Source organism: Myripristis murdjan, chromosome 7 (genome assembly GCF_902150065.1).
Source record: "Myripristis murdjan chromosome 7, fMyrMur1.1, whole genome shotgun sequence".
NCBI lineage: Eukaryota > Metazoa > Chordata > Actinopteri > Holocentriformes > Holocentridae > Myripristis > Myripristis murdjan.
The window spans coordinates 9,919,164-9,932,342 of record NC_043986.1 but is presented as its reverse complement, the minus strand read 5'-3'; the positions used below and the strand labels follow the sequence as shown (position 1 = coordinate 9,932,342).

General features: G+C 39.5%; 1 protein-coding gene across 1 annotated transcript in view; it reads right to left on the bottom strand.

Moving 5' to 3' along the window:
* Nucleotides 1–805: 805 nt before the first annotated feature.
* gpr153 (G protein-coupled receptor 153) overlaps nt 806–13,179 on the bottom strand; it is a 48,881-nt gene continuing 36,507 nt past the window's right edge. The window contains exons 4-6 of the mRNA XM_030056573.1: nt 9,939–10,128; nt 6,660–6,844; nt 806–4,352 (exon numbers count right to left, since the gene is read on the bottom strand). Of these exons, the coding sequence (XP_029912433.1) occupies nt 3,513–4,352; nt 6,660–6,844; nt 9,939–10,128 (1,215 nt within the window). The 3' untranslated portion in view covers nt 806–3,512. The remainder of the gene's footprint in view (nt 4,353–6,659; nt 6,845–9,938; nt 10,129–13,179) is intronic.

The window sequence follows — 13,179 nt, the reverse complement described above, 5'->3', positions numbered from 1 at the left end:
GGAGGTTTAAAGTACTGGGTTCAAATTGACTCCAATTGTTAAGAAATGTTCTTAAATTTGAAGGTAATAACAGGAGGGTAAATAAAGAAAGACAAGCTTTGATTGGCTGAAAAATGCTATGGTGAACAATCAGAATCAGCTTATGCCAAATAAATCATAATTTTATTTAATTTTCAGCAGTTATATGAATGCCATTTCTACTGTGGAAATATGTTTTCTGAACTTTGACTTGCCTGAATAAAGATATTAAAATCAAGGGCTGATTTTATTCAGCTGTAGCCTAAAGCTGTTTCATACACAAGGTGTGTGGTGCTGTGCAAGTACATCACTGTGATTGAAACTGAGCAAATTTTAAATAGAAGCATCATTTAAAACATTTTTACAGGCAAAAAAGACATAGAAACTCTTACTGCAGTTCATGTTGCAATAAATGTTCTGATAAAAAAAAATATGTTCTGTGTCGCTATCATGTGTGCTGAAGAAGGAGTGCACTGAGCTGTTGGGTACAAATGTGTCATATCTTGACCCTCTGGTGAAGAAACAGCCCTACTCACTAAGGTATATTTTGAAAAAAAACATGAAATCTGCTCCAGGGGACCTGAGCTCTGGCAGCCCACCGGCACTGGAAAATGACATGTACGCCCCTGTCTGACGGTGATATGAGAAGTAACAGAATGTCGTTTCATGTGTGCAACAAAATCCATAAAAACATATAATCTCAAATAACTCTACTGCTCCATGTCAATCAATAAAACATAAACTGCATCTGCAACTAAAAATCTTTAGAGAAAAAAAGAGTCGGAAGCATCTTCTTGTGTGAATTTAATTTGAAATAGCTTAGTTGTATCTTCTTAACAAAGCCATCATCTGAACAAGAAAAACATAACATTTAACATCGTTCATATTTGACAGTCATAAATCTTTGAATATGTTACAAAATTATATTTTGATATTGTAAACACAACCAAAAGCAAAAAAGTCTATGACGTAGCAAAATATGAAATGGGAATGTGAACTTGTGTTCCCAAAGAAAGGTAAATTTAGGTTTTTCTATCCAACTGAATAAGCCACCATAAGTGAGAGGTGCACTAATACATGAGAATTTCAACAGAAAAGAGATTTTAATGACAACGGATGAGTTTAAGAGTGTACGCCAAACGCGTGCAACTTCATTACTGGGATGTTATGGCAAAGAAATACCACACAACTAATAAGGCTATCAAAGGGTTTACTGGATACTTCTCATGTCATACTGTCATCACTCTTGATAAATAATTTCTCTGCAAACCTACACCTAACTTGTGCAAATACATTCATGTTAAACGTTGCTGTCCTTGACAGAGGCTAAAGTCCAAAGGAGGCTATGCTTTGATTTGCTGATGGAAGAGTACATTTTTGGGTTGATATCAAACTCTCACTCATCTCAAAGTCAGGTAACTATCACATGCTATTGCTGCGAAAAAGAAAAAGTTGTGATTCTGATTCAGAATTTGAGGAGGACTGGTAAACGTCAGTCCACACCGACATTTGTTTTGGTTTCACACGTCTTCCAAAATCCAGTTGTGTAAACTTGGCTTTTAAGTCCATTTAGGCAGTGATGGTGGGAGAGGAGGGAGCGTTTCTCCTACGGGCCTTAAAGGGGGCATCTCACTTACAACTGACTGTTTTTTTTTTTTGTTTGTTTTTTTTTGTCTGTACTTCAGGTGTTTCTGACTCCATCATGAAGAATTCTGCCATGGTTTTCAGGACCTTAAATAGTCTGTGCAAATGCTTTGTTCTGGTGTGAAATGTTCCTATGCATTTTATAAGCATATATACACATTAAATTAATAAAACGTCATTAGGTATATTTTTTCTCCTACAGTATCCCTTTCTTGAGGCTTTGGGCCATGCTTATTTTTCATCTATAGCATTTCTTGGAGCTTTAGTTTAAAAAATCAGTTCAGTATCTTAAAAAAAAAAGATCAATCACAACATCACGCTCAAAAACTTTCAGTATTTTAGACCAAATAAAGCTGTGCAAGACCATTCATATAGTCTTTGCATATCTAATGAGATAATGGATGAAATGCAACAGGTTTGCTTTTTCTTGAACTGATTAGAACTCATTATTCGCATCTAAACTCCCATTTCCATGCTATTCACAATGTCCCTTATTCATGCTAAAATCTTAAAATTATCTTGTTCAGATTTGGGGGTTCAGATATGGCAACCTGCACTTCAATAGGGCTGTATGCAGCTGGCCTGAGGGTTAAGATAATTGACACTTTACACTCTCAGACCATTTAACATAATTTGTATTGGCTACTTTGCAAACCATGCGCATTTTACCAACGCCTCCTCACGTGACGCAAACAGCCAAGAGGTGATGTCAACCTGTCATGCTCAGCTGCCAAGTGCAAAGCATCTTTTGCTGCTGTATTGGCTTGATCAGTGAAAATTTATGGATGCAATTTGGTGTGCATCTGCAGTGTCGGATGATCTCTTGTTGTTAACACACACATATAAAATGACAGTGTTTATAACAGGAACTGGGAAGAAATATTAAACAAAAAAAGAAAGAAAGAAAGAAAACACCAAATCCATACCCTTCATATATACAAGACTTGTCAGTTTGCTTGAACAAATGATTTCAGGTTTTCATGAGAAGAATTTAGGGGGTGGGGTCATATAATATTTCTATATCTCACACAGCAAATGTCAAGCTATTAGGCAGTGAGTCTGGGATTAGCATTAAACCTCTGTGTACTTCAACAAATGATATTTAAAAACCCAGAGATTTATTTAGCTCTTATGAATCATAATGATAATAACAATAGTAAACAAAGTTATACATCATGAACAAAATCAAACAAATATTCCTTCTCCCATGTTTCATATTCTATCTCAAGGACCATGGGCAGTTTTGACCTCCTCTATTGGCAGGATAGTGTTTGGTGTAAAAACAAATGTATCCATACAACTAAACACGCACCCATTAGAGAAAAGAAATGAAAAAAAGCTTTTACAGCTTTTACAATTTGAATTTTGAATTGGTATGTGCAAAAAATACCAACGCCACCCACTCTTACCCATTTCCCCCAATTGTTTGAACAATTCATAGGAAACAACATCAAACAGCAAAAACAAGGCGTGGGAATGTTCACTCCATTCAAAAACAGTTAGTTGTGTTAGTGCTGGGGGGAAAAGTGTCCTCGGTGGATATTTTGTAAAGTGAAGCTGAATCCCAGGACCCACCCAGCTGTTTGACCAGCCTATTTACTAAATAAACAGCAGGCCCCTTCAGAAATGTGTCCAAAGCTCCAAAGGCCATTTATATCTAAGTATACTGTAGATACTGATTGGAAACTTTGGGATTATAGTGGTATATAGTAAAATAGATAGGTGGCACAATTAAAAAGGCCAAATAATCCAGTATATCACTTTCCCATAGCCCCCAGTATTCCAGTGGTTGTTGTAATAAGAACAACTTCAGTAACTGTGTTTATATTAACAAGGACAAACTGAAGTTTTTAGGTGGTTGAGCCTACAGAATCAGAGTGAAAGGTGATATATCCCGATGATGATGCAGAGGGTGTGCTTACAAAACTGTTTGTGCTTCCTTTACTCTCGGCCTTGCTCAGGTGCTTCTGGTGAGCCCAGTCAGCCCCGTGCCCGGCTCCAAGTTCTGTCCTGGGCCGGTGACTGGAGTGCCCTGCAGTCTGCTGGCTGTGCCCGGGTGAGGCCTGTTCACCCTTCTGTTTCCCGTCTCGCTGGTGCTCTCTGCAGCCTTTCCCAGAGCTACAGGCTCCGGGGCTGTCCTTGCCAGCTGGTCTGTCAGGTTTGGGTGAACTGTCAGGCGAGCTGGCCCGACTCCCGCTCTTTTTGTGTTCTGAGAGCCGCCTCAGCGCTTGAGGCTCACGCTCGAAGTCTGTGAGCGGGAAGTGTGGGAAAAGGACTGTGTGCTGTTCATACACGTTGGGGATGAGTGAAATGGCAGATGTGCGCCGCGGACTCTTCCTGGGGCTCGGCAGCGGAGTCTCGTCTATAAAGTTGATCACCTCGTCTCGGCTGAAACACCGCAGGTCGTCCTCATAACGCTCCCCGCCGCACACCACGCGAGGCAGGTGCCTGAGGGAGTGCATGCTATCCTCGGAGCGCCGGCGCTTGCGGTGCGGGTGATGATGGTGGTGGGTCTCCTCGTGGCAGGAGACCAGGCTGCTCCTGCGCCTCTCGTGGCGCAGAAAGCTGGAGCTGTAGTGGGCTGTCGCTATCATGTCCTCGGTGGAGCCCCATCGGTGAAGGTAGGAGGGGATCTGGTCGCTGGTCCACATGTCGGTTTCGTCGTGGGAGTATCTTCTTGTAGGGGGCACCTGGACGCAAGACACAGACCCAGGCCTTCAGTCTACAAGCTACATTTACTTGACATTCACTCACAGCAAGCAGCATTTTGGCAATGCATATGTACAAGTAACATTACATTGCATGTTAAGTAACTTTATAGTACAGAATAAGACATCAATGCTTATGTGGCTGCCAAATCTACTGTGGTAACACACTGTAAGTTTAGCCATACAAAGGATTACCCCATCATTGACTGGTAGCTCCAGTGAGCTGCGTTTGTATTTGTTTGGTGTGCTAAACTATATCTTATCATTTCAATTAAGTGTACTAGTCAAAAACAAGCAGAGAGGGGAAACACCCTGCTCACAATTGAATACAGATCACATGGGGCCATGCTATTAGATATGACTGCATTAAATCTTTTGTCCAAGGTGCTGAGTGCTGTTTTCTAGGAGGTACACATTTATTTTATTTTTTTTTTTTAATTAGTCCTTTAAATTTCTCTGATTTAACAGCATTTTAAAGGAGTAACACATATCTGCAGGACTACTGCTGAGCTACTAATCAACCCCATCCTTTCTACTTTAATACTTATTGCATAGGTTGATAGTTTCCTAAATGTTATACTCACATTCCACTTTGTTCTGACAACTATGCAAGAGAGATAGGGTTTGTCAAAGTGGCGTCAAGAGGCACAAGACTGATATCAGACTGCCCCCCTGTGGTGGCTTTTTGCAAATGCAGAGGAATGAGACAGCAGACTATACAGTAGCATCAGAGAAGGGGCTGAACAGCAGAGGGCAGCACAAGCTTTAGAATGGATTAGGATGCAGGACAAACTGGGCACAATGGGAGAGAGACAATCAACAGCAGGCCAATTGGTGAGAGGCTTTATTCTGCAATCAAGCCACTTGAGAACTGCCACAGCAATTCTTAAATGGAGATTATACTTCATGATTTGAAGGGTTTTGCTGATTTATGGTCTAACCGGCGCTTTAACCCTTCGACGATATGTTCACATGATTGTGTCATAGTTCAGACAATCATCAAATTCACCTCGTTTGTCTCACAATTGCATTTATACAACAAGGAATAACAGAAACATTACTATACCATGATATGAAATCACTGTTACGTGAAGAGATGCATGTTAGACAAACACAGTGAATGGAGTAATGATGAAGTGACAGCTACTGTATACATCTCTGTTTCAAGGCTTGTTTAAAAAAAAAAAATCAAATAGAGAATAGAGATCCAATCCAGTGGGAAGATTATTCTTTCTATGGAAGATCCATTTCAAAATTTTGGACAATTGGGGAATTAATTGAGCTGTTATCCATTTAAAAATAAAATGTAAGCAAATTGTTCTGTTCACTGTCAGCTGTTTGGGCTGCAGGCTGTACTGAAACACTGAAGCCCTTGTTGAGTTGCTGATAATGACAAAGATGACACAGTGGTTAGAGCTTGGCAGGGGGTGAGTGTAAGTTAAGGCTATGTGGGTTGTGACAAAGTTGATTCTTTAGGTTCATCTCCAAATTCAGTCTTCCAGGCCAAGTCCAGCAAGTAATTTTCTTCAACACTTGGCCGAATATTCCATTAGCATTTTTAATCGGTAGAATTTTATCTTAAGTTTGTTAACTCCTGGGTGGATAGGGATGACCTTGAAAGTTTAACAGATGCTATTAACTAGTGGATTCTGGGCCACAATTTGTAGTTTAGAGTTAAGTCAGTGCCAAAAACAGGACATAGGCTTTTGTTGAATTGCCCTAGAAGGCTGCATGTTGGAAACAAGCTTTGGGGTTAATGCAGGCTGAAGAGGAGCATTTCACAGCTCTGCAACTGACTGGCTTGGATGTTGGATCCAATGGACACAGTGCTTTTGGGTAGAGCATGAGCAGTTTGTGTTGCTTTCCTGAAAGGGTGAAGGTTTCCTGAAATGCAGAAGGTAAGTCAGTTACTTATCTCTTACCCTCATTCAACACAGTCAGTAGTTTGAAGGTCCATGTCAATCACAATATATAGTAGTTGATAAATGAGGCTATCTAATATATTGGTGGAACTGCTGATGGTCATATTTGCCAAACATTAGTCAGCCAGTATATTTTGGTTATTTAAAAAAGAGAGACTTTTTTGGGGAAAAAAAAAAAAGAAAAATCATAGTCATATCTGGAAAATATAACATCACAAAATGCCAAATGATTCCAGAAAGATCAAGCAAAACCAGATACTGTAAAAGGCCCACACGGCCATTTCACCATGCACATTAGCAAGTAAGTGTCACTGAGAAATAGTTCAATTGATAAAACAAAAGAAATGAAGAAAATCAATAAATATACCTGCAAATACTGCATTTTATCTTCCTGTAGTTCCCTCAATGGATACCCTTGCGGAACCCCCCTTTCTAAGGTTGAGAATTCATACTTGGCAATACGGTCTACCGTCATGATTTCAGGCGCCGAGCTATAGTCATATGGTCTGTCATATATTAAGTCGGCATGAATTCCTCCATCGTGGCTGTTTTCTGCAAAGTGCAGAAAAGCACGAGCGTCAGGATTAGAGAGCAACGAACTCAGATACACAAGACAGACAGACAGACAGACGAATAAATAAGAGAGACAAGTTCAATTGTTCTCTGGCTGGTTGTCTTTTCCTACGGGTACGGTCACAAATTTGGGAAGTTTAGGGATCAAAATAGTACGGTTACAAAAATTCAAGAAAATTCAAGTCCAAGAATTTAAACATTTAGTAAGGGGATAAAAAAAAGCCCCAAATTGGTTCTTCATACAGAAACCTACCACAGAGTTACATTAAGAGTCTTTGAAAGCACAGACTATGAACGAGTAATCTCATACAGCAAAATCATACCAACAATACCAAGTATAATCATTGTACAAATAATTTAGCAAATTGTCCAAATTAGTGTATTCATGTTCATTAAAGGTCAATTGGAGATGGGTGTAAAATGCTGATCTTGAGGCAAATGTTGGCCAAAAGGATGATGGATGACAGTTGCTATTTGCACAGGCAGCTTGGCATGCAAGTCAGTAGCTTTGGAAAAACAGGAAACAATCCTCATACATACAACTGTGCTGAGTTATACATGGCAAGCCCTCTGGAAAGAAGCAGAGAACTGGCAGTGTTAATTATCACACAGAATGTGAACTGCCCTATGTTGTTTTGTGCCTCCTGCTAGACAATGAGCGGTTAGCAGGGAGGGTGCCAGGAGGGAGGGATCAAGAGGTTTGGAGGGTTAGAAACAGGAGAGATGGGGTTGAAATCGGGTTGAGTTTAAACATTGGCATTAGAGAAAAAACGTTACGTCAAAAAGGTACCAATTTGCATGTAATATTGAGAGAAAGAAGTTACTGATTCATATCCTTTTCATACAATACGCCAATCTTATTCTAGTCCAGATTAACCCAACCCATGCACTTTTACATGATTATCATGTGACCTAATTTTGGGACCACAAATTGTGGAAGTGTCTGTGATTCTTTGGTGATTTACGTTATTTTGGATCCTGATGGAAAACATTTTGATTCCTGTGATATAAGACTGTCATGTTGGACGCCTTTGTAACACTTATCTATGAGTCACATACGTAGTTTAATAAAAAAGAAAAAAAAAAGATATTTTTGTTCTGTGTTAAATCACTATCATCTGGCCATAAGGCAGACGTGCATAACACACAAGTTAGGAGGGAAAAAAAAATTGTTGATTTCTATTTAGTTGTGCAATCTGAAAAACCTTGGTTATATGTTTTTTTGTGACTAGAGGGAAATATGACCATCATAATGACATGAAAGTGCTTTTCAGTTTTAGTGCAATTGTTCTAGTTTCACCCTGGGTCCTAACAAGTCTTCCCCATTTATTTTATCATCCTCTCATGCCAGGGCATTCTAGAGGAAGATTGCCCAGTTTGAATGCATTGAAGTGAAAAAAAGTAAAAAAAAAAAAAAGAAAAAAAGAAAAAAAAAAGGCTTCGGGGAAAGTATGTCCTTTTCCAGCGATATGCTCCAAAGTCTCTTTTTTGTCATGACATCAGTCTGATAGCATGGTAAAGCAAAGCATTTTGCTAAGTGCATACTGCTAACAAGTCACGGCAAAGTACATTCTAATGAATAAAGTTATGATCGACAGACACTTGTCACTTCAGTTTCATCTCCTGAGGAAAAAGGTCACATGATAGGTCACATGATAACATTTGACCACTTATCTAAAACCTCAAACTGCAGCAAAAAGTCATGGAAGTAATATGACCTTTCAAAAGAACTGAGTTGTCTAATTTTCTATTCAGAAGCATGTAAAAACATCCAAAAACTTATTTGCTCTCCTCACTAACTCGGTACTTGGAGACTCTTTAGGACCTTCCTAATAACTGATAATGTAATAACTGCTCAGTAATGCAACAACTTGTCAAACTGCAACAACACTGTCCCTATAAATGTGCTGAAAATGTAATAAAAGTTATGTATGACACTGTGCCCTTGCTGGCTAATGTAACAAAATGACATTGTTTCATTATATTTATTACTTTGTTACAATTATAAAATATTCGTAACTGATGATGTAATAATAACATTGTCTTAAAATGTCACAGCTCAGAAGCATAAGCAGAATGTAACATCTTAGGTTACTGCATTATTAGTTCTATTGTTACATCATCAGTTAAAACATCATACTGATTTTGATGTAATAATCATTGTGTTACTGTAACAAAATGTTCTAGTTTATTACATTATCAGGTTTACAAAATATTCAGCACATTTACAGCTTTATTTGATTACATTTTGGCATGATATTACATTATACGGTAGTAATACAGACAGAGTCTTAGTAATATCATAATGACGTTGGTAAAATGAATTACATCTGAGATGCTGCTGCACAAATTGAATGTAAGCTGATTCACTTCTGCGAATTCTAAATCACAGAGATGACAGCATTTCTCAAGGACCGAGGCTGGACACCTCCATCAAACCATCAGTCAAAAACTAGAGCCTGGACGTCTTTATGAAGTACCCTACATTTTCTAGCCTGACACTAACCTCTGAATCTCCCTACATTACTGCTATCTTCGATTTCACCAGTGCAATTACTCCCTGAGCCGCCAGTGTAAAAGACAATGCTATTCAGTTTGACAAGTCACATGCATAATTCCCATGGCCTAAGACAGTCCATTCACTACGTCTGAAAATGACAAATTCTTTCTCTCTCTAAAACCTTGAATCCAGAGATCATGGATAGTCTGTAATGTCACCAGGATGCCTTTCCAGATAGGCTCATTTTTCTGAATTCATACAAGTAATAGTTTATCTTTATGAATGGTCCAATAAATATGTCAAATCATAATGCAAAGGCCTTTGCTGCTGTCACCTATCCCACCTTTACCATTTCTTCTCATTGGAGTTATGCATCTGGTCCCAGATGTGGTCCCAGATCATGTGGCAGGACAAACTCTTCTCTGCTGCTTCTGTCACTGACAGACAGCTGCAATCAATCATCTAAACTGAACTGTCTTAGGGAATGGGAATCATCAGTCAAATTTACATATTGGGGAGGAGAGGAAAGAGCAGGGGACAGGATGAGAGGGGGGAGTCTGTCAGAGGGCTTACCTTCATCCACATCATCGTTGGACATGATGGCCACGCACTTCTCCCACACCATGCGGATGTCTGCCCGGTAGCGGTCGCACGCCCACAGGAACATGGGGAGCAGAATGGACTGGGCAATAGAGCACCACAGCACACACAATACCATCCAGTTGTAGGATCGGTGGTACTTCAGGCTGGCAAAACTCACCACCTGGACAGGGTTAAGGGAGAGATTAGAAAAATGTGGACAAGTCCTCTCAAAAAGGTCCAATTCCATGAAGTCTCATAGTCTTCCTTAAAACCTTTTAACACCTAGAAATAGTCTCTATACTTCACCTCAAGTAGCTTCAAAGTCAAAAAAAGAACTTTTTCCACACTGTATTACTGTAATATATTCTATGTCTGCTCTTCACAGCTCTTCACTGAGGCAATACTGCACTTGTATTGAGCAAAGTGTTCAAACCCAAAATGTTCCAATACATGGAATGAAGAAAAAAAAAAAAAAATCCAGATCACTTTATACACATTTACATTTAATTCAACATGGCATATTCAAAATCCTTGGAGACGCTGTGATCTTGACTAGATTTTAAAATAAAGTTCTGTGGGTTTGAGCAAAGCTGGGCTGCACAACATGCTTTTGCAATAATGGAACCACTGGTGGGATCAGCAGGGTTTGCAGAGGCAAAATTCATAACACTGAATTCCCAGAAAACAAATTTCAACTTTAATAGGATAGAGTGGATGATGGCGCAGGAGACTGAAACAAAAGGAAACAATGTGACAAACCTACTGCTGTTTTAAGGAGTGTATTGCCAACGTCCTGTTGGAAAGTTGTGTTGACTAAACTCATGAACATGATTATTATTTAAATGGATCTTGTTTTTGTGATGCTTTTTAATCTGTCTGTCTATAAAAACAGCAGTTGCATGTGTAGTATTGAAATACAGACAAATGACAGTAGACAGGAGACAACTCTGAAAACACAAATATTATCCATCAATGCTTCACTACAAGTATGTTAAATTCAAAAAGCAGTACTCAAAAAACTGAACTATGTAAAATTTGATGCAAAATTCTATGCAACGTTTTAATTTTTTCCTCTTTTGAAGGATTAAACCTTCGCATTGCCTCTTACATCTATGTTTGAAAATCAAGGCTGTTGCTATTTTGATGTCCAGACGGGCTTGGGAAGTCTGGGTGGTGAAAATCATTGAATGATGTTGTCCCTTACTGTAGTAACTATTGTTTAAGTGCCACTGAGCAAGGCACTAAACCTCAATCACTCCGGCCGAGCAGCTCAGTGACCAAACATGGAAGACTACAGTCGTATTACACAGCTCTGTAACTGGTGGTGTTCACCAGTACACAGGTAGTGATGTAATAATTCTTTGTGCCATAATCCAGAGTGAACATCGATACAGAAGTCCAGTTCAGATGGCAAAAAATGATGTCGTCGACTAACCTGCAAATGGTGCCTATAGAGAACTTCATCATAAATCTACATGCGGCACCATTCACTGAATCACAGCACAGAGTCTGTGAGGGCAGAAATGTGACTAGGGTTATTAAGTGTGTGCTTCCTATCATGCTTAATTAAATTCAGGCCGTGACTCCTATAGACCGCTGTCATCTACGCTACCTTCTACCTATAGGCTTGGGCTGATCCCCAGATCCTGATAGTTGCTAACAGTTTCTAAGCTTCTCATGACATCAACAGGGATGACTTACATCTGTGGCTTGAAAAAGTCCACTTAGGAGTTCAGAAACCAAGACTGTATCAACAATCAAAGGCCAGTGAGGTGCCACTCCCTCACTCTGCCCTGTTTTTCCTATCTCTCTCAATTGTGTCCAATAAAGCAGAAAAAACTAAATAAATAAAAGAAAGGTTAATCTGACTGCTGGCACTGAATTGTTGGAGTTGCTAATATACTCAGTTATGTAAAATACTGCAACCATACATATGTATATCATACAGCTCTCATCTAAGTTGATCTATGGATGTGGGCCATCTGAAAAAGAGCAGGTATTTTCTGAAAAATTTCCATGGTCGAATTAAAGCGGAAAACAATTTCATTTTTGGGCAAATGAGCAGTTTAGACCTGGATGTTTTGGAAATGGATCAGCTAGAGAAACACATCATCAGGTCATGTTGCAGGTAATCTTACTTGTCTCTCCTGCAGAGTAATTAGTAGGTCTATGGTGATCAAAAGATCCGTCATGGAAAGTGTCCCTTTGATACGCTCAAGGTCATAGCCACTCTGACCCCATGCCCTGTTTCCACTAACATCTGACACAGTATTCTCAGCAGGCAGCCAGTCTTAAAAAAGGACAAAGGGCTGTTACATGTGATTCTCTGTGTTAGTCAATGTGATGATGCTCAGGCTAACACTGTGGTTTCAATCAGGTCCACAGGTATACACCGTAAGGACATGTCCACAGAAAAAGCACAGTGGACCACTCTTTATGTCTGCCATCACTGAACCCGACATTCAAAGCAAACTCAATCCAAAGCAGGCTCTGCAGCGTATGGCACGTTCACAAGGACCCATGCCTGAGCTCTAACACACCCATGTCAACCTCCAGTTTTGACATTTCTGCCAAATATGATGCTTCCTATATTACATGATGTCCCCTCCATGCCATTTGGAGGACTGTGTTGATCTGTGGAATAAGACTTAAAACAATATCAAGAAGCAAATTCTGGCTTGAGCATAGACGCCAAGACGCCACAATGTTGACTGTGATACCAGTATCACAGTTTGGCCAATACCACAGCCAAACGACAAAAACAACAGAAGATTTAAAAATGAAAAATTAAAACTGTGGCTTTAAAATCCACTAATTAGCCAGAGCTTAGTTGTCTAATCCAACTGTTACTTTTAATTCATTTCCTTGTCCACCACACCTTGGATTTTTCAGTGGAAATGATTACATCTACATTCAACCCGAGTCAAATTGGGCTGTGCACTCGATAAATGCGGGTAAACGTCTATGAAGGGAAACCCAATTTATTTGTGATGTAGATCATGTTGTGAACGCAAAGGGCAATCTCTGGATCTGAAAGACTAGTTTTTCTACTCTGACCAAGGACTCGTCTTAGCCATTCATTCATGCATCCACTGAATTTTTTTTAATCACTGAGTTCCTTCCACCGTTAGAAACTGGAGCATCCACTTAGACACAACCTCTTTTAAAACAATCATTAAAGCTGTTATGAGTTATCTGCGTCAGGAAGGGAACAGAGTGCATTATCAGGTCA